Genomic DNA, 21,642 nt, shown 5'->3' with positions numbered 1-21,642 from the left:
TGGTGGAGGACCCACTGATGCTGTCAAGCATCTTCAGATAATCAAACTTTTGAAACCACAAATCCCTGAGCTCACATATCATCCCTTAGTGCTGCCTAAATCCCAGCTCCCAGATTTAGATACCAATACATTAGATATTTTGGGAACTACCTTCTCCTTGCTTAATAATTCCAACCCCACCCTTGCTGGTGATTGCTGGCTCTGCATGACAACAGGGGCAGTCATGCCTATGGCGGTTCCTATAAATTCTATCATAGACAATTATAATACATGCCAACCCGGATTTCCTTTTAAAGTACAGCCTATAGGCACATTTACATTATGTCTTTTAGGTGCGATGCAAAATAATACCTATGATATTGATGTTGGAGTTACTTCCTTTGGAAATTGCTCAACAGTAAAAAATTATTCCTCACCCACCCCATCTCTTTGTCCCCCCAATGGCACAGTTTTTATGTGTGGAGGAAACTCAGCCTTCCCCAGGCTTCCAGCGAATTGGACCGGTGGCTGTGTTCTTGCCTTATTACTCCCTGATATAACTATTGTCCCAGGAGATGAACCTCTACCCATTCCTAGCCTAGACACCTTAGTTAAAAGACATAGAAGGGCAATACAGGCCTTACCACTCCTTGCCACCCTTGGAATTACAGCTGCTGTGGGCACAGGTACAGCTGGCTTAGGCACAGCTATACACTCTTACCGTCGTCTATCTCAGCAACTTATAGATGATGTACAAACTCTATCAGGAACCATTAAAGATATACAGGACCAAATAGACTCCCTGGCAGAAGTTGTCCTTCAAAACAGACGAGGCTTAGATTTGCTGACAGCTAACCAGGGAGGTGTTTGCTTGGCCTTAGGGGAACGATGCTGCTTTTATGCCAATAAATCAGGCATAGTACGGACTAAAATTAAGCAGCTTCAAGAAGATCTAGAAAAGAGACGAAGGGAACTATTTGAAAATCCCCTCTGGACTGGGCTTAATGGATTTTTACCCTACCTTCTTCCACTATTAGGCCCTTTGTTGGGTTTACTTTTAATAATGTCCATAGGACCCTGCATTATAAACAGGCTGGTTCAATTTATTAAAGAACAGATTAATATTTTAGCCTCTAAGCCCATACAGGTTCACTATCATCGTCTGGAGATGGAAGACCGCGCTGCCAACATTTAAAAGGATGCTATACCCTTCTCACAGGTTTATTTCTTAAGTTTACATCCCCACAGATCCTCCTTTCTTAAAAGTGTCCTTTTACCTGAACACAAACAAGACCAAACCAAAAAGTAAATTGTATGATATTTACTAATTACTGGCCAGTCATTTTGACTCTTGTTTTTTCCTTAGATTCTGTATTTTTTGAGCTCATGGACAAGTTAATGCTTTCTGATCAGTTCTATTTTTGATGAACTGTGGAGTTTTTAAACATTGCAATGAAAAAAAAAAAAAAAAAAAAAAAAAACTACAAGGCCTTGTGTATGTGTTACACTCATGTTATGTGTTGTATGTCCTATGTCTGTGTGTGTGTATGTCCATATATTATGCAGTTATATGACAATTGGCAGATATACAAAGAGCGCTCAGAAAAAAAAAAAAAAAAAAAAAAAAAAAAAAAAAAAAGGGGATCCAAATATCTTTGATTCACGTGATTCAAATGGTTCAATTTAAACTGGGTAAACAGATAGAAGTAAAGATGTCTTTAAAATTAAGCTTATAAGTTTTTCTAGGTTTTCAATAATAAAATGTTGATGTCTATAAAATAATTGCTTAAATTCAGAAATTTACAAGTATTATTTCAAAATGTGGAAAAAAAAAAAAAAAGTCTATATGATTAAGTTAACAAAAGGGTTTAAGCAAGTGATGAAAAAGGTCTGTGTAAATTGGTTATATGTATAAGTTTTTAAAATTATACAACTATGGTTAAATAACAACTGTTATTTCTTCAATATTGTAATGTTATTTCTTTAAGAGCTAAACTTGGTCAATATAAAATCATCAATGTAATTATGGTGCTATTAATTCATATCTTCCAGGTATAGAAGTCTGTAAGGTAGAAGCTTCAAAAGAGCATTATATCAAGCTGGTGTTCTGAAGTTATATGGTAATTTTAGGCTTAACAAAAAAAAAAAAAAAAAAAAAAAAAATCTTGGAGATTTATTTATATCATTTGTGTTCTCTAACTGGATTTGTTATCAATAAGATATGTAAAGTTCCATGTTACTTTACACTGAGATACAATTTAAATGTATTTTCTAGTTAATGGGAGCCTAATCTGTGTGAAGGTTTTATTGTACAACACAAAAGTACTTTGCTACTTAAAAAAAAAAAAAAAAAAATAGGGGGGGGTAGAAAGTTTTCAGCCTTTAGTTCATGTTGTAGATGTGATGTGTTAGCTAATGTTCATGTAAACTTGAGCAACAATTTATGAAAGCTTTGTAAAATGATCAGCTTCAGAACTATAGTACTTAAGATTTATAAAGAGCCCTGCCTTGCCTGAGATAAGGCTGTATGTCCCGTCTCACTACATGTGAGAGTAACTATGAAAGAAGCAGACCAGATTTCAGTACATTTAAAAGTTGTGTCCAAAAGTTGGTTCTTGTCACGATTACCAGGATCTCAAACAGGGGATTATAATATATAACTCTGCCAGAATTCAAGGTAGCTATTACATAAACTAAATATGCTTTTACCCTAGTTAATTTTAGTTTGTAGTTTGCTTATAGGTGGTCTAAGGATTGCTTGTTGCTGTTCTACAGAGATACTGATTTAAGAACACACAACCTGGGCTAATTTAAGATAAGGAGTTATCACCTACAGGATAGAGAGACATTAAAGCCCAGTACTATTAATATAAGGCTGTTAAAACTTATTTGCTGGATGTTTAAGATTAAGTTCTAAAATTAAAGTTAAATTAAAAGGGCCAAGAAAACCAATATTTGGCTCTTGCCCTCAGAGTCAGTCTGAGTCAGGGAATAAGGGACTTCTCCAAAGGGCTCTGCAACCCTAGGCCACATAACCTCCTGAACAGGGAGATTAATGAGACCAGTGGAGGACAGAAAGCCAATCAGTGCATTTGCTGTGAAGAGGAGGGTTATCAGAAAAGGGAGACATCCCTGATGCTTCCAAGGGAAGCCACATGGTCAAGCAAGGCCTGGACCCATCCTAGCGCAAATGGCACTAGCAGAACTGAGAAGCTGCTGTGAAGTTCCCAAGGATTTCCAGAGTAACTCAGCTGACTTAACAATAGGTAGAAACAAAAATCAGTTTGACTTGCTTCATCTTAAACACTTAGCAAAGACAGTCAAAGCCTAAACACTGCTATTCCTGGGCATTTTAAATGATAATAATAGTTAAATGTAACTTCCAAAAATAAGTAAACTGGAAGCTGCAAAAGAGATTCTCAGACAGGAATACCTGATAACTATCAAAAGGGATTGCCAGAATAGTTTTTAGTTTAAGGCCTTTATTTCTAACCTACACAGGTAGGCTTAATGTTTGCTAGTATGGTTATCCAGCCTTAAGTAACAGAATTAAAGATTTCTCTATTAGACATAGGCCGGTAAGGTATGGTCATATATTTTATATAAGTAAGGGGGAGATGCCAGGGACCAAAAGGGAGTTCTCCTTCAAAGAATAGCCTGACAGTGCCAGGGACCAAAAGGGAGTTCTCCTTCAAAGAATAGCCTGACAGTTACAAGAAACAGCCCCCTAGGAGACATCTCGCCTGGGAGACACCCTGCAGCCATCCATCTCCCTGAGACATCCTGCGCTATCTCGCCTTGTGAAGACTTCTAGCAACTGCCGATAAGAGAGCTCCCCCCATCCCCAGCCCATAAATACCCCTGTGTGAACAATAAAAGTTTGCAGCTTGATCAGAACTTTTGTCTTGCTGTCACCCTTCGTGTCTCTTGTCCCTTCATTCCTCCCCATCTAGGTTCGCTGCCCACGTTGATGTGTCCTGCCGGTCGGGGCAGTTTCTTATGTATTCTATGTTTTGTGATAAGGAAGGTTCCAGGGACTGAGAAGAGGCCAAACTGGTGAAATTCTGCATTTCAGCAGAAGCTGAAGTCTACATGTCATTCAGGTTTGTCCCCCTTTATTTTCCCCTCAAGTCAGCTGACTCTTGTCCCTTCCATCCTCCTTCCTCCTTTTTCTCCTCCTCTTTCCGACTGCCTTATTTCTAATCTTGCTGCTGACTGGCTTTTCCAACCTCTTGACCTCTGATCTCACTACCTTCCAATCTCTCCCAGTTGAGCCACTAGAAAAAAATGAATCTGTATCACACATTTCATAAGATTTTTAAATTTTGCATCGAATCTGCCTTCCCATGGTAAATCCTTTTTCAAAGTGAACAGAGCCCCTCAGGATCTTAAGGCCTCTCTGGCAGATCCTACCACATTTATCCCCAACCACTCGACACCAGCAACTAACTCTAAAGGAGTCCTCCATTCTACTCTACTCAGATCCTGCCTTGAGCAGCTCCTCCTCCGGACTGCACGGGTTCTTTTCACTTGAAGCAGGGTCTACTTTGCTTCTTGCCCAGTTTAGAGCCTTCATGGGCAAGCATGGTGGTGTACACACATAATCTAGAGACTAGTAACGTAAGGAATAAGATGAAGAGCCTTGTCAATGCAGCAAGGCTTTCTGAAAATAAGAAAACGCGGCAGATACAAAGAGACAGTTCCAACAGGATTACCAAACATTTCTACCTTAAAAAAGGAAAAATAGCGAAGTGGCTCTTTTTGAGAAAACGTGGGTGGCTCTGAAAAGAGCCTTTGGGTTTAGTCAACGCGGCCTCAGGACCATTTACTTGGAGCTGGTATACTTGGTGACCGCCTTGGTGCCCTCGGACACGGCATGCTTGGCCAGCTCCCCGGGCAGCAGCAGGCGCACGGCCGTCTGGATCTCCCGGGACGTGATGGTCGAGCGCTTGTTGTAGTGCGCCAGGCGCGAGGCCTCGCCCGCGATGCGCTCGAAGATGTCGTTCACGAACGAGTTCATGATGCCCATGGCCTTGGACGAGATGCCGGTGTCGGGGTGCACCTGCTTGAGCACCTTGTACACGTAGACCGAGTAGCTCTCCTTGCGGCTGCGCTTGCGCTTCTTGCCGTCCTTCTTCTGCGCCTTGGTCACCGCCTTCTTGGAGCCCTTCTTCGGGGCAGGAGCGGACTTGGCTGGCTCAGGCATGGCGAGAACGAACTGACGAGAGTGAGGAGTTCGCTGCCGGGGCCTCTTTAAGTATAGAATGTTATGTAAATGAGGAGTAGCAGAGGTCTGTGGTGATTGGTGGTTAACTTGGCCTGACGTCAGGTGCCAGTTTTGTCCAATCAAAGTCCGCGTCCTGCAAAGCTGCGTTCCATTGGTCAGAATGAAAATGAAACCCAACCAATCGTACAGCTTCGTTTTCGCGCCCAGAGGAGACTATAAACACTGCGTCCTTCCACTTGCCTCTCAGTTTTAGAGACCCCTGGTGGTTTTTCTGTGAGTATGTCTGGACGCGGCAAGCAGGGTGGCAAGGCGCGGGCCAAGGCCAAGACGCGCTCCTCCCGCGCCGGCCTGCAGTTCCCGGTAGGGCGAGTCCACCGTCTCCTGCGCAAGGGCAACTATGCCGAGCGGGTCGGGGCCGGCGCGCCCGTCTACCTGGCGGCGGTGCTCGAGTACCTGACGGCCGAGATCCTGGAGCTGGCTGGCAACGCGGCCCGCGACAACAAGAAGACGCGCATCATCCCGCGCCACCTGCAGCTGGCCATCCGCAACGACGAGGAGCTCAACAAGCTGCTGGGCAAAGTCACCATCGCGCAGGGCGGTGTCCTGCCCAACATCCAGGCGGTGCTGTTGCCCAAGAAGACGTAGACCCACCACACAACTAAGTGAGCTCCAGATTTGCAAGTGCTTAAAAAAGGCTCTTTTCAGAGCCACTTAAACAGTCATAAAAAGGGTGACACTAAGCGTTAACCTCTCTGAGGGACTTGGGTATTTGTTGACTTGTTCTCTACAGTGTGAAGTTCTTTCCAAGAACATTTAATTGGAAATAAACCCATACTTCCAGTGGGTGATCTTTTATGCACCAGAGCGATGGTTACCCCTGATGCTTAGGAAATGTTTAGAGACGCAAGCAAAAAGCTGCTGTCTAAAGACAGTAAGTCTTCAGATTTTTATTTTTGGTACTGGGAATTGAGTCCAGGGGCACTTGACCACTGACATCCCCATCCCTTTTTGAGACTGCATGTCTTTAAGTTGACTGGCCTTGAATTTGATGTCCTCCCCCCTCAACCTCTAACTTTTGTTTCCTTTAATGTAATAGTACTAAGGCATAAGTTATTTTAGCCAATCTTTTTTACCCTCAACTCTTGAAGTTACAAAAATTTAAAACTAATAGTCCCACGTAGGTGTGTTTCACATGTAGGTTTTGTTTCACAAAATACCTTTAAAGTTGTGTAAGAAGCATACTAATATTTTCCAATTCTATTTTGTATATTTCTAGTTTACCTTTTTGTACCTGTGTATTCTCATAGACCCCTCACAAACACTGTTATGGTCAAATGAGTTAAATACCTCCTCAGTACACTAAGCAGGCTAAATAGCTGGCTAGGTATAGTAGCCCAAACTCTGTTGTAATAATAATTATGCTACTGAATGCTTTATTCCAGGAGCGCTAATGGGTGAATATCCTACATTGGAAAAAAATTAAAATATATGTAATATGTATACATATATATCTCTATACATAACATCCACATATGTGTATATCCATATATCCCACCAAAAGCCAATGGCCATTTTGAGAGTAGTGAGGTCAAAGATCCTCATTGTTTTCCATATGTCTATACAGGCATAGTGAGTTTCTTTTATTCTGGAGCCTTAAAAATTATTGGAACATTTGTGCCATTTACCAGTTTTTCCATCTTGGAAAATTCAGATGTAAGGACTACTTTTCTTTTTATTAAATTCTAGTTTGGCTATTTTTTTAAAAAAAGTTATTTCTGTCCTAAAGAGACAATTTTACTGAGAAGAAGCAGAATAATGAAGATATTATAGCTAAAATAACCAGAGCATAGGTAATTAGGAGAACATAGAGGAGTAGTATCTATGGAGGGTAACGTGTGATATGAGGGAAAGGGAAATTGGAAATTAGAGGAAATTATGAGGGATCCAGCAGCAAATGGCCATCACCAAAGACTTGGCTTTGCTGAAGAAACGTAATACAATTTTCAATATTGATAGTATGACAAAGGTTATAAGAGACCGGCCAATAGGAATTTTGTAGGTCACTCCTTTTAGTTTAAAATACTTTTTATATAATAATGACTTCCAAATGTTTTTGTCCATCCCCAAATTTTTTCCTGAATTCATACATGCATATTCATCTACTTTCTAGATTTCTCAGCCAAGGAAAGTCATAAGACATACCCCAGATTGATCCTGTTTTAGTGAATAGCATTTCTATCTACCTCTTAGCATGAACAAAAATAATCTGGCATTATTGATTATTCATTTTTGTGTGTCATTACTATAGCAAAAATTAATTCCTATATGGAAAGTTGAAAGCATGCATGCTCAAAGTTCAGAAAATATTAACAGACTACTGTAGTTTACCACATAGAGTGTTTTCAGAGAATATCCATGTACTTATAACTGCAACTAATCACTGTCCCCTGAACAAATGCTTCATATAATCAGAATCTAAGCATTAATTGTGAGAAGTATATTGGCTGCATATTCCCAGAAGGTGCCCAATCTATCTAGCAAGAATAAAATTTGATGTAAACCTGGAAAAAAAAATTATGTGGGGTCTTCCTGAATTATTAATATGTTATTAATATAACTCTTAGTTTCTCGACCAGGAACGAAGGAATGAACTGCTTACAACACTCAAGAATACTGTCTGTTTAGCAATTAGCCTTAGCTTGGATCAGCAGATACTTAACCTGCAGTATTCACCAGAGGCCCTGTGATCCCATTGCTTCCTTCCTCCCCAGAAGAAAGTTAATTCCTAATTGTTACCTAAAGCTCAGTCCTTGTCCTTGATGCCAATCCAATAACGAGGACATTATTTTGAGAAAAAGGGAAGTTTTATTGCATTGCTAGCAAAAAAAAGGTATTCCTGTCCTGAGTCTGATTCTGACCAGGAGGGAGAACAGGGACTATACAGAGGCGATTCAAATGCTACATTCCACGTGTTCTGTTAGTTACTTAGATGCTTAATGAATCACATGTTGGAGAACCCAAATAACATGGAACTAACGAGTACACGTATAACAGTAGCAGGATATTCTTTAAATTTTAGAATGAGAGTCTAAGAAATCCAGAATTGGGACTAGGAAGCACAAGCAACAGTTCTTTTAAGCATGCGTGTGGGTGGCTCTGAAAAGAGCCTTTGGGAAGGTGGCAAGGGAGTCTTGAGCTCATGCCCTTTCTCCCCGGATGCGGCGGGCCAGCTGGATGTCCTTGGGCATGATGGTGACGCGCTTGGCGTGGATGGCGCACAGGTTGGTGTCCTCGAACAGCCCCACCAGGTAGGCCTCGCTGGCCTCCTGCAGCGCCATGACGGCCGAGCTCTGGAAGCGCAGGTCGGTCTTGAAGTCCTGCGCGATCTCGCGCACCAGGCGCTGGAAGGGCAGCTTGCGGATCAGCAGCTCGGTGGACTTCTGGTAGCGGCGGATCTCGCGCAGCGCCACGGTGCCCGGCCGGTAGCGGTGAGGCTTCTTGACGCCGCCGGTGGCCGGGGCGCTCTTGCGGGCGGCCTTGGTGGCCAGCTGCTTCCGCGGCGCTTTGCCGCCGGTGGACTTGCGCGCGGTCTGCTTAGTACGTGCCATAGCTCCAGAACAGGGTTCGCGTAAAGAAAGAGAAAGCTGGTCGCTTACTTATAGTCGGAGTCTGAAGCTGATTGGACAAAAATAAGCCAGGCCCCCAACGATGATCAGATTGGTCAAGGACTTGAAACGTCCCCCATTGTACCACAAATACTTTGATTCTTAGTTTATATGACCTGCCCCCCCCCATTTTTCCTGTTTGCTTTATACCAGCTATTTCTAGTGGAAATAAATGCGAGTGATGTAATTTAACATTTCTAGAGCCAAATTACAGCAAAATAAAACGATGAGAAGTTTGTTTCAATATTTTTCTTAACCTAGTATGTCCACAGTATTTCAATATAGTATTAGCATAAAAACTACCATACATTTTTTGGCACGCTAGATTTCGAAGGACTAGTGCCAAATAGTACAATATTTAGTACAGCAGTTTTTACTTCGGACTTCCAACTTCGAATTTGCCAGTGATCATGAGTTTGGCTACCATGTTAATCACTTAAACTCTAACGGTGACCTCAATGTTCAAGCCTTCACTTTTAAAATTTTAAGTTTATTTTGCACCAAGAAAATCTGACTTGTATGTGAAGAATTTAAACTAATAATCTGGAGAAACATCCTTGCACGAGATAGTTTTCACTTTTGGATAACGCAGCACAATTCTATTTTTAAAGTGTGATTCCCTTACATTCATAAAACCTTTACCCTTTTACAAAAAATACTTAGTTAAGAAACCAAGTCAAAGTCATCTTTAAAGTAGAATCTAGCATGTGGAAAAGGCTATCAACCTGTGGTATTCACAACTGCTTTAACAAGAAACCAGTAAGGACAGTCAGACACCCAAGCCAGTAATTGTTCAAGTACCATTAATTAAATTGCACCCTTGGGTCAGGAATGTAAAAAACCCTAGGTGCTGAGGACTTATTATGTGCGAAAACTCAGGCAGGATATACCTAAAACCATTACACTCCGCACTGAAATAATCCCTTCACGTGATCCTCTTTCGGGAGGACTAACAAGGGGCGGGTAGAGTGGTGGAAAAAACGGGCATAGTCACGACACTTGAGTACGAAACATTTGAAAGTGTAGATGTTTTAGAAATCTACGATTTGAGGCTGATTGAGCCTGAAAGATGTAAGCCGAGCGTTCAGCTCTTCTATGGAAAACTGTAGGTGGCTCTGAAAAGAGCCTTTGGTTTTAGGAACGTTAGGTTATAGGGACTTCACTTTCCCTTGGCCTTGTGGTGGCTCTCGGTCTTCTTGGGCAGCAGCACCGCCTGGATGTTGGGCAGGACACCGCCCTGCGCGATGGTGACTTTGCCCAGCAGCTTGTTGAGCTCCTCGTCGTTGCGGATGGCCAGCTGCAGGTGGCGCGGGATGATGCGCGTCTTCTTGTTGTCGCGGGCCGCGTTGCCAGCCAGCTCCAGGATCTCGGCCGTCAGGTACTCGAGCACCGCCGCCAGGTAGACGGGCGCGCCGGCCCCGACCCGCTCGGCATAGTTGCCCTTGCGCAGGAGACGGTGGACTCGCCCTACCGGGAACTGCAGGCCGGCGCGGGAGGAGCGCGTCTTGGCCTTGGCCCGCGCCTTGCCACCCTGCTTGCCGCGTCCAGACATACTCACAGAAAAACCACCAGGGGTCTCTAAAACTGAGAGGCAAGTGGAAGGACGCAGTGTTTATAGTCTCCTCTGGGCGCGAAAACGAAGCTGTACGATTGGTTGGGTTTCATTTTCATTCTGACCAATGGAACGCAGCTTTGCAGGACGCGGACTTTGATTGGACAAAACTGGCACCTGACGTCAGGCCAAGTTAACCACCAATCACCACAGACCTCTGCTACTCCTCATTTACATAACATTCTATACTTAAAGAGGCCCCGGCAGCGAACTCCTCACTCTCGTCAGTTCGTTCTCGCCATGCCTGAGCCAGCCAAGTCCGCTCCTGCCCCGAAGAAGGGCTCCAAGAAGGCGGTGACCAAGGCGCAGAAGAAGGACGGCAAGAAGCGCAAGCGCAGCCGCAAGGAGAGCTACTCGGTCTACGTGTACAAGGTGCTCAAGCAGGTGCACCCCGACACCGGCATCTCGTCCAAGGCCATGGGCATCATGAACTCGTTCGTGAACGACATCTTCGAGCGCATCGCGGGCGAGGCCTCGCGCCTGGCGCACTACAACAAGCGCTCGACCATCACGTCCCGGGAGATCCAGACGGCCGTGCGCCTGCTGCTGCCCGGGGAGCTGGCCAAGCACGCCGTGTCCGAGGGCACCAAGGCTGTCACCAAGTACACCAGTTCCAAGTAAATGGTCCTGAGGCCGCGTTGACTAAACCCAAAGGCTCTTTTCAGAGCCACCCACATTTCCTAAAAAGTGCTGGGATACTTTATTGATGTCATTTTCCTAGCTTTTGCGGTTTTACGAGATGAGAAGACAAATTGATGGGTGAGTTGCACCAAGGAAGTCACCAGGCGTTGTTAGCGGATGGAGCCATGGAGCGTTAGGTCTTAGCGATTTAGCTTGTACACCACCCCCGTGGCCGTGATCTTGGCGTGCTCCTTAAGCCCGGGAATCCGCTACTGTAGTACGCCAGGCAGCGGATGGCGAGTTTGGTGATGCCTGAATGTCGTCACGTGTCATCTTGTGGTGGCGCTTTCCCCTACTACCCGCCCTCGACTAAACATACTTATTTTGGGAACAAACGCTTAGAAAACCAAAATCGGGTAAGCATGTTGCCAATGACTTTACTTGACTTTCAAGGCTTCGGACCAAATTGAAAACTGGAGGAACAGCTTTGCAACCTCACAGTTGTAGTTTCGTCTCCTGGAGGAGGAGACTATCAGCGCTGCCCGCTGGCAGGCATCCAAGCAATCTTACAAGACCGCAAGGCTGGCTCTATGCTGAAGCCTTGAGCGTCCTCTAGTCTCCGAAATATGGTTATTTTAGGCAAGGAATTGCTTGGTGAAGATGGCTCTCTGCTTGCTGGAGTGGGGACGTAGTGTAACACCTAGGTTGGATAGGATGAAAGGCCTGCTTCTGGCGCCAGCGGCAGCACTTGCCATGTGTCACCACGAATAAATTTAAGGACTCAGTTATCTGTTTATCTGTAGAATTAATGTATTATTACTAAGCACAGCGTGTACAGTTTAGCATGTTACAGTGCTGGATTTGTGTTAACTTGTTACAACAGCACCATAATGAAGTAAATACTGCCATCTTTGGTTTCTCAAATGTCCAAGGTCATACAAGCCAAAAGCGGGGTGAATAGAACTTAAGCAGCCGAACTCTGGAGGTGTACTGTTTGTCTTAGGTCATAACCCTGCAAATAAGCACTAAAAGAAGCCTTTGCTTTTATCTGTCACTCTTGCATTACAACTATTTGTTTATTCAATTTTGTTGGATATTAACATGTTCAGGTACTGTTCTTGACCCTTTATCCACTTAGGCCAGTTCTTGCCTCGTCTTCAAGCAAGTTAAGCAGTTTTTTGTAGATGTCTTTCCTCTGTAAAATGTGAATAACCTGGAGATTTCAATGACAATTTTAAAAGAGAATTCAGCATCTAACAGTCATTCGGTATTTCTTTTTCCTTTTTTCTCTTGACCTTAGCATATATCAGAATTGTATATGTGAAGACATTATTACAATAATAAAGCATTTTTCTACAGGAAAACCAGTAAATCAACAATCTATGGCCAAATTTTTATTAATGAACTGCCATCCTGTTGCATTATGGTATTATCAGAACTTAGGAGATGCTTTTTAATCACCCTTTCCTGGTTCTAAGAGAAATTTCTGTAATTGACCAGCCCAAAGTGATCAGTAAAAGTTAGCATCTTGACTCTTCTTAATGGCTTCACTAGCAAACCAGATACTAAAGTATATTTTTAAATGTTTTTCTTGGTACTATTAGGTAGAAATTAGACAAGAGCAGGGGATCAGCCCTTTAGGAATACTTGGTACAGAGCAAATGAGTTAATCAACAGCCCTACCTCATTGGCATTCAGTGATGTAACTGACAGGACAGCTACTTCAGGACCCTTAAATGGTCTCAGCCTTACAAACTACTCCTTTTGAATAGAAGGAAGACAGATAAATTCAGGAGAGGACAAGGATATATTTGCTCAGAAGGGCCTGATTAAGATGTCTTAAACAAGACACCACACAAACAACCCAGACCAGAGATCCCCAGACTTGGGGAAGCAGGATGATTGAGACCAGAGCCTATCACCATAAACTATGTAAAACCAGTTCCAATTAGGACCTGTCAGCCAGGCCAAGATGACCGAGAGCTGCCTCAGGTTCTTAAGCTAATGTGTTTGCGGATCCAGAGCCCATAAGTGATATGAGGGCAGCACCTTCTCACAATCTCCCTCCTCTCTCTCTCTCTCTCTCTCTCTCTCTCTCTCTGTCTCTCTCTCTCTCTCTCTCTCTCTCTCTCATGCTTCCCCCTTCTACTTTCTCTTCTAATAAACTTTGCTGTACTTTCACTAAGTCTCATATCTTGCTTGAAGTGCTCTTATGCAAGATCACAAAAGCAGAGATCACGATGCAATCTCTGTTGCAACTTTTCCCAGGTATCATGTTATCTCTGCTATTGGTACCACCAAATCCCAGCTGTATTTCCTAAACCATTCACCACCAAGCAACATTTTATTCAGTATCTACTATTCACCATAATCCATTCATTATCTGCTGGGATAGGAATGGAAAATCCTGAATAAATCTACCAAACTTTAATTCTTAGTCAATGCTGGTGATCCTGCAACCTGGTAGAACTTTCAAAAAAGAGTTTCACCAGGTGCAGTAGCACATGCCTGTAATCCTAGTGGCTCAGGAAGCTGAGACAGGAGGATCACGAGTTCAAAGCCACCCTCAGCAAAAGTGAAGCACTAAGCAACTCAATGAGACCCTATCTCTAAATAAAATACAGAATATGGCTGGGGATGTGGATCAGTGGTTGAGTGCCCTAGAGTTCAATCCCCAGTTACTCCACCTGCAACAACAACAACAACAACAAAAGAATTTAGTAATATCTGTCAAAATTAAAAGTTCTTATATGTTTACACCCAGAAAGTCTACCTATATAAAATTACTATTTTTAAAAATGTGCAAAATGATATATTTACAGGATTTTTCAGCAGCATAGTTTGAAGTGCAAAAGACTAGAAGCAATCTTAATGATCAGCAATAAATTTCAGTACACCATTCTACTTGGTGGATAAACAAATAAGAATGCTCTTTTTCTTCCCTGTGCCACATGATGTTCTAAAAGTTCTTTAAATAGTTTAATTTTTCATAGCAACCTCATGAGATTAAATATTATTATAACTGTTTTACAGATCATAAAGTGAGGATTCAGAGGAATTGCACAAACTGCCTGAGGTTGTATAGCTGGTTAGTAGTGACAACATGTTCGAAACCAGACTTTGGCTTCAGAGTCCATATTACAGCTACTGTATACTATACAGCCTCTCTAGGCACTTGTGGTGACAATCTTCAAAATTTACTGTCAAATACCAAAAGCAAGTAGAGGATAGTGCAGTAGAAGTGTGTGCATGTGTGGTGGTGGGTGGGTGTGCTTGTGTAAAGTGTGTGTGCAAGAGCATGTGTGTGTGCACATGTGTACATGTGCATTTATGGTATGTGTTTGTGGTAGGTATGTGCCTGTGTGGGGGTGCTTATATAAATGCAAACTATCTGCGAGAGAATACTAAATAACTATAATTGTGGTTGCCTCTGAAGAAAGATAGCTAGATGGATGGAGGATCTTTTCATTATAACTTTTTTAAGGTGTTTGGATTTTGATTCATAAAATGCACTCTTCATTCATAAATAGTATAAAGAATCCCTTCACTCAAATATCACTAAAACACACCTTAAGACAATATAATGAATATTCCTGGAGAGGTGTGTGAAAAGCCTAAGGGGCACAGAGTAAATAGCACTGCTGATAGGAGTAGAGGGAATGCAAGGCAGCTTTCCAGGCAATGAAGTAAGAAAATCAGAAATGGTGTGGTGGCCCTAGGTCTGCAGGGAGAGTTGGAAAGAGCAGCCCAAGAGGAAGCTGTCAGTAGCTACACCAGGGTCTTCCTTTGAGGTGTCTTTAAATGATGACAGAGCTTGAGGATAAAACAACTAGATATGAACTGTGAAGAACATCAAGACTCTGAAATATGTACAATTCTAGATGCCAGTTTAATGTGACATAGTAACTCATTAAATCAATCTAGCAATCACAGTGTTTCTTTGTTCCTCTGAGCAGGTGGAAGAAAGTACCGTTAGTTCCTTTGGGAACTAGTAGACAAATCTGACAAGTAATAATTCACACTTAAAAAGAGAGAGATCAGCTTCCTCACGGTTTCTGCAACACGGGCAGGGGAGATCCGGCGGCTCCGTGGTGTCTGGTCCACTACCCATCCTTGGTGCCATGTTTAAGGTGGTATCAGCATCCTACAGAAGAAGAATTAAGAATTCTTGCAGGGAAGCAACAAAAAGGGAAAAGCAGAAAAGACAGGAAATATAATGGTCACATTGAAAATAAACCAGTAACCATTCCAAAGGATATTGACCTTCATCTAGAAACCATGTCAGTTACAGAAGTGGATACTTTAGCATTGCATTACTTTCCAGAATACCAGTGGTTGGTGGATTTCACAGTGGCTGCTACAGTTATATATCTAGTAACTGAAGTCTACTACAGTCTTATGAAGCCTACACAGAAAATGAATATCACCTTAGTATGGTGCCTGCTGGTTTTGTCTTTTGCAATTAGAAGATGGTGGTGAAAGATCAGTGTGTATCACCTTTGGATTTTTTTTTCCTCATCAAAGCAATGGCAGTTTTTATTGTAACAGAGAATTATCTGGAATTTGGACTTGAAACTGGGTTTATAAATTTTTCAGACAGTGCCATACAATTTCTTGAAAAGCAAGGTTTAGAATCTCAGGGTCCTGTTTCAAAACTTAATTTCAAATTTTTCCTGGATATTTTCTGTTCACTCATCGGGGCTTTTCTGACATTTCCTGGATTACGGCTGGCTTAAATGCATCTGGATGCCCTGAATTTGGCAACAGAAAAAATTACACAGTAAGCAGAAAATGCACAAAAGCACATGCAGCTAAATATATGTTTTCCATCTTAATGAAGAACATTACTTCATATCAACTTCTTGGCACTGTTATTTATAGTTTTGCTCTGGGTAAAACCAATCACCAAAGACTACATTATGAACCCACCATTGGGTAAAGAAAGTGTCCCTTTAATGACAAAAGCTACATTTGATGCTCTACTACTCTGGTTAATAATCCTGCTGTGTGTTTTGAGATTGGCCATGATGCGTAGTCACCTGCAAGCATATTTAAACTTAGCCCAGAAGTGTGTGGATCAGATGAAGAAAGAAGCAGGACAAATAAGTATAGTTGAGCCACAGAAATGATGGCTCGAGTCTTTTATTACCTTTGTGTCATTGCGCTGCAGTATATGGCACCTCTGGTAATGCTGCTTCATACAGCTCTGCTTTTGAAAATACTAGATGATCATTCCTGGGGCATTTATCCAGAATCTGTCTCTACCTTACCAGTGGATAATAGTCTACACTCCATTTCTGTTTACTCTGAATTACCTACCATCTGCTGATGGGAAGATGAAGGTAACTGGTACACAAATAACAGTGGCACTGAGCAGCTTAGAAAACGCTTTTACTCCTCTCCTTTTTCAGGACTTCTATCATTTTTGACATGGTGTTTTGAGATCGGCCATGCTGCTTGCCTCTTTTCTACAAGCCTTTTTGGGCTCTTCTATCATCAGTATCTGACTGTGGCATGAATCTCAGTTAACAAAAAAGGTTATCCAAGTCACACTTTGAATTCAAATATCTGTGTCCTTGAAGGGCTAGCAAAAACCAGAAAAAGCAAATACAAAGGGAAAAAAAAAACATATCAAATATCTTGTTTTAAATGCTTCCTCTGTATTCTCAAGGTGAGTTAATGTTGTAATATTTAAAATCACAAGGTGGATTGTTAACTATTACACTGTGTCATTGGAATTTTAACTTACTGTTTTAACTAATGTGAGAGGGCTATCTGCAGGGGCAGTACTTGTGATTACCTTGGTTTACAGAAACCTCAAGCAGTCTTTCAAACTTTTATTATGACTCTAGTTACTGAATGCTCTTAATGGTATTAAGGTACTGTTAGTAGTCCTAGTGGCTGCCTATAGAACAATCTTCAAACTGAGCCATGCTTTAGGGGAGAGAACAGAACTAAAGTCATTTCTGTTGGTAATATATTAGTTACTCTTCAAACAACAACAAAAATCCAACAGAAAGGAAGAGATAGCTACTGTATATTACAGTAAGGAAAGCTGCATAGATACTTTAAATTTAATGGAATTGTATGTGCTTGATATCTGCAAGTACTGCTGCTTAAGAGTAGCAAAAGTGTTGTTTTAAATTATATTTTACCTAAGTTGAAAGTTTTTGTTTTTTTTTTTTTTTTTTTTTGAGAGAGAGAGAGAGAGAGAGAGAATTTAATATGTATTTTTTTTTAGTTTTCGGCGGACACAACATCTTTGTTTGGATGGAATCTGGGCGCGCTACAGCTTGAGCCACATCCCCAGCCCAGTTGAAAGTTCTTTTAAAACTGTTGGCCATATGAACATTTGCAGTCTTGCTGTTAGGTTTGGGCTTGCCATATTTTATTTTATTCTGTGATCCTAGATAGTTTCTTTTAATTGTCTAAAAACATTTATCAGTACTGATCAGACTTTTAAGAAATTACTTTGAAATCCTGCTGACTACATGTATGTGTTGTATATATAATACATTATATATATAATATATTGAGATTATAAAAGATAAAAATATTGGGATCCTTATAATATTTTAAGTTCTGAATGTATGTTAAAAACTCATTTGAATGAGATGTATTTGTATCTAGAAATTTTTTTTCTGTTTGGAATAAGATTAAAATACATTTTAAAAGTTCAAAAAAAGTTCAGATATAATATTGCTAGTTTATAGCTTATGATCAAATAAGGAAATGGATTGGAATTGCACACCACACAGATACAGATCTATGGGATGTGCAGCTATGTCTAGTGTTTGCACATTTAAGGAGACTTGGTACAAGTGAGATGACCCTCCCTGTTTGTGTTAATTTGAATAAACAACCTGGTGCAGTGGTACAAGATGCCATCTGGTAAGCAAAGCACCATCCCTCAGCAAACTGAATATATTGGCTCCACAATTTTGAAATCCTGCCTCTAGAAACATATGAATAAGTTTCTATTGTTTACAAGCCACCTAGCTTATGGTTTTTTTTGTTATAACAGCCTAAATGGATTAAAGTGCACAAAAATGTATCATGTGGGAGAGAGGAAGAATTTCACATGCCATCTCAAATTCTTTGACCTCATTTATAAAAAGAATTATAATTCTTTTTGCTTCAAAGAAGAGGGAACATGTCCTTTGATTTTCTTCCAGTCATTTTGTTAAATACAAACTTCATTTATGAAACTAACTAGATTCTGAATTTGTATTTGTAAATGTGATAAAATAAAGTAGGCCTGAATGCATATTTTGCATGAAGAAACAGGAGAAAACTGAAGAAGATGCGATTTCATAACAAGAGGATAGAAAGCATGTAGAACCCATATAGTATGCTTTGGGTTTTTTTTTTTTTAATCTTCATATATTTAGTGTAGGTAGATTCAAATTCTTTCATGCAAGTTTTTTTCTCATTTTTCAACAATATTATGACCTCATGTTTCCCTATGAGAATCTGCTCTTCAGTCTCTCAGAACATATTTATAAGACACAAGCTAGAGTGGAATAATCTGGGGGATGTAAGGCTGGGAAACCTTGAGGCAAGTCAGTCCGTTTGTGCTGCTCCTTGGCTCCCCCGTGGCATCGACAAGATGGCAAGTGTCACCGTCTTCGTACTGCCAGGAAGCTCCGTAGTCACCAGTGGGACCAAAGTGGCATGATAAACAATACAAGAAGGCCCATTTGGGTACAGCCCCGAAGGCCAACCCTTTTGGAGGTGCTTCCCATGCAAAGGGAATTGTGCTGGAAAAGTAGGGGTTGAAGCCAAACAACCAGATTCTGCCATCAGGAAGTGTGCCGGGGTCCAGCTGATCAAGAATGGCAAGAAAATCACGGCTTTTGTACCCAATGATGGTTGCCTGAACTTTATTAAGGAAAATGAAGAAGTTCTAGTTGCTGGATTTGGTTGAAAAGGTCATGCTGTTGGTGACATTCCCGGAGTCGGCTTCAAGGTTGTTAAAGTAGCCAGTGTCTCCCTTTTGGCCCCACACAAAGGCAAGAAGGAAAGACCAAGACCATAAATTTTGCTGATGAAAACAGGGTTCCAGAAATGTTTTGTATTTTATTTTCTCCCTCTTGCTGCCACAAGCTAGTTACATTGTGTGCTTTACCAGTTTTAGGAAATGGAAGAATGATTATTTGAGCATTTGTTAGAATAAGTGGGATTAGTAACCTAGAACAGCTTCCCTTCCTTCATGGAATAAAGGAAATGATTTAAACCTTTAATAAATGCACAGCTTTTTTTACTCTAGAGTACTTTTTAAACTGATTGAATTTCTAGATTTTATTTTAGCGGTTCTCAGGTTTTATTGAGCAAGGATCCATGGGTATCCTTGGAAGCACATGCTTGCCACCATCTTCCTGAGGCTCCAAGATGATAAAGAACCCTCACAAGTTGTTCCCTGTTCTGTTGAATACCTAAAGGTATCAGGATGTATGTTGTAATTCCGTATCTATGTTATTCTGTTTAAAGTGAGAATGATTTAGTTGATGGAAGTACCTGCCAGGCAAATTGAGACATAGAGGGAAAGGTTATCAAAGAGCAATGAAGAATCATAAGCCACATAATTGGTCTTTTGGGTGCCCTTTCCCATGAGTATCAGTAAATGATGTATTTTGACCTTAAGCTTTACTTGTATGTTGTGTTTTGATAACTGTTGAAGGTGAGTGTTGAGTACATGGAACTTCTACTGTCAAAATTTTTGGTTTTGAAATTTCCATAAAGGGCATGGCTGTTAGCCTTCTGGATTACATTAGTGATCCAAAAGACTCCTGTTGGCTGCATTAATAAATGTGGTTAATTTGTTTGAAAAAATAAAAATAAAAGAATCTCTGACTCTGGATCATTTATCAAGAACAGAAATTTGTTTTCTCACAATTTTGGAGGTACAATTCTAAGATCAAGGCCCCAACAAGTCTGGAATCTGGTGAGGGCCTGGGCTGTGCTTCTAAGATGGCTATTGACCTCTGTGTCCTCAGGAAGGGGGAGGGAGTACAGCGTCCCTACTGCCTACTGCAACCCAAGGGCAAAAAGTAACCCACCTCCGACTCCATGGGGCACTTTGATGATGGCATTGACCATAAATGAGGACAGAGCTTTGGGACCTAACACCTCCCAACAGGCCCCACTCCTCAATGTTGTGTCTACCACACGAATTTGGGGGGACACACACAGATCACAGCCAGCAAGCCCCACACACTGGACTCTCCCCCAGCCAGTTCACATCAGCAGTGTGATCAGGTGTGATTGACTGGTGCAAGCAGGGACCTTATCAGGATGCTTGCACTTGATGGATACACCCACGTTGCCAAAACTTAGAAGGCATAGCAGTGCATAGCAGAAAGCTTCCGAGAACTTTTAGAAATTGCTGTTATAGAAGATGTGCCTGGCCTAAGCTCTGACCACAAGTTCTCCATCAAAAAGTGTTTTAGCGAGGAGGAAAAAAAAAAAGGCAAAGTAAATGAAGTAGCCTAATCACTAAGCAGCATTCCCACAATTCCAGGGGTGTATTATAACTCCTCTCACTGGCAGTCAACACACTTCTGTTTTCCTTCACTTCTTAGAATTTCTTTCTAGATTTTAAGCATGCCAGTTACAGACTCATGCTCGGGTCTGTCATTAAATTGTTACCATTTCACTTTGACTTTTACTTTTGGCTTGATAATTTTCCCAAGGTCTGGGAAAGAATATTTTATTGTGGTTTTGCTCATATGATAACCAAGTTCTATCCTTTCTTCAAATTCTGGGAAAGAACTCCATTTGAGGCCTGTAACACAAATTCCTTGATGACAGCCTCAGAAGATGCATTTGCATCTTAGAAAGCTTAGCACAGCTCGGTTCTCGAGTAAGTTGAGCTGGAATTTCAGTGTCTGGGTGTACAGAAGTCTACAGGCTCAGAATTTTAGTCAATTTTGCCATGTATAAGAATTGTGTGTCAGAAAGAAAGGGAAAGAGTGCAAAGACCCGCAGGCTTGACCACGCAAATGAGTCTAAGTTCCCATTCAGTGGCCCACAGCTCTTCCTGTCCCTCCCCATTCAATGGAAGTAGGAGCTAGACCATCTAGCCTGATTCTGAGGTCAGAGCGAGAAAAAAATCAGAATAGGCAGACAGACAACAGCACGAAAGGGAAAAGAAACTGTAACTTTAAATCTGAGCAGCTCCACACCCTCACCTTCACTCCCCAGGCCTGAATTCATAAAAGCCTTTAAGTCTTAGAGGACTGTGAGTCCAGATTAATGGCTGCATGCATGGCTAGCTTACATAACCTATTTTCTTTAGACTAAATAAAGCCAAGGGGGAAAATATTGTTAGAGACTTGTCGTGGGTATATTCCAAACATTATCTGCTCGCATAATACAGTCAACCCAGAGATCCTGAAAGGACCAAGTACTGAGGAGCCTGTCTGTGCTCCATGGCAAAGAGAATAAAATTCACCAAGCTGTCACCGCCAACAATCCCAGTCTCCTGGTTTACAGTTTCCTTTAAAAGAAGAGCCAAAGACCCCAAAAGTGCCTCCCTC

The 21,642-nt window shown here is 41.6% G+C and overlaps 5 protein-coding genes and 2 pseudogenes across 5 annotated transcripts; 4 read left to right on the top strand and 3 right to left on the bottom strand.

Annotated features, from left to right (window-relative positions):
* Positions 1-4,281: 4,281 nt before the first annotated feature.
* LOC101955721 (histone H2B type 1-C/E/F/G/I) lies at positions 4,282-5,201 on the bottom strand. Its single transcript, XM_005337064.5, has one exon. The coding sequence runs from the start codon at positions 5,183-5,185 to the stop codon at positions 4,805-4,807; it is 381 nt and encodes a 126-aa protein (XP_005337121.2). The 5' UTR covers positions 5,186-5,201; the 3' UTR covers positions 4,282-4,804.
* Positions 5,202-5,408: 207 nt separating this feature from the next.
* On the top strand, positions 5,409-6,046 carry LOC101956014 (histone H2A type 1-H). The gene has a single exon (XM_013363668.4). The coding sequence runs from the start codon at positions 5,486-5,488 to the stop codon at positions 5,849-5,851; it is 366 nt and encodes a 121-aa protein (XP_013219122.1). The 5' UTR covers positions 5,409-5,485; the 3' UTR covers positions 5,852-6,046.
* A 2,002-nt stretch (positions 6,047-8,048) lies between these two features.
* LOC101956307 (histone H3) lies at positions 8,049-8,846 on the bottom strand. Its single transcript, XM_013363657.4, has one exon. The coding sequence runs from the start codon at positions 8,812-8,814 to the stop codon at positions 8,404-8,406; it is 411 nt and encodes a 136-aa protein (XP_013219111.2). The 5' UTR covers positions 8,815-8,846; the 3' UTR covers positions 8,049-8,403.
* Positions 8,847-9,986: 1,140 nt separating this feature from the next.
* LOC144366406 (histone H2A type 1) lies at positions 9,987-10,495 on the bottom strand. Its single transcript, XM_078020669.1, has one exon. The coding sequence runs from the start codon at positions 10,421-10,423 to the stop codon at positions 10,031-10,033; it is 393 nt and encodes a 130-aa protein (XP_077876795.1). The 5' UTR covers positions 10,424-10,495; the 3' UTR covers positions 9,987-10,030.
* Positions 10,496-10,708: 213 nt separating this feature from the next.
* On the top strand, positions 10,709-12,158 carry LOC144366407 (histone H2B type 1-C/E/F/G/I). The gene has a single exon (XM_078020670.1). It carries the CDS (start codon positions 10,724-10,726, stop codon positions 11,102-11,104), a length of 381 nt encoding a protein of 126 aa, XP_077876796.1. The 5' UTR covers positions 10,709-10,723; the 3' UTR covers positions 11,105-12,158.
* A 2,987-nt stretch (positions 12,159-15,145) lies between these two features.
* Positions 15,146-17,555, top strand: LOC101968377 (transmembrane protein 161B-like; annotated as a pseudogene).
* A 430-nt stretch (positions 17,556-17,985) lies between these two features.
* On the top strand, positions 17,986-19,847 carry LOC106145254 (small ribosomal subunit protein uS12 pseudogene; annotated as a pseudogene).
* The last annotated feature ends 1,795 nt before the right edge of the window (positions 19,848-21,642 follow it).

The sequence above is a fragment of the Ictidomys tridecemlineatus genome, chromosome 8, assembly GCF_052094955.1.
Source record: "Ictidomys tridecemlineatus isolate mIctTri1 chromosome 8, mIctTri1.hap1, whole genome shotgun sequence".
In the NCBI taxonomy this organism is placed as follows: domain Eukaryota; kingdom Metazoa; phylum Chordata; class Mammalia; order Rodentia; family Sciuridae; genus Ictidomys; species Ictidomys tridecemlineatus.
The sequence above is the reverse complement of the archived record's forward strand: the minus strand, read 5'-3'. Positions and strand labels throughout refer to the sequence as shown.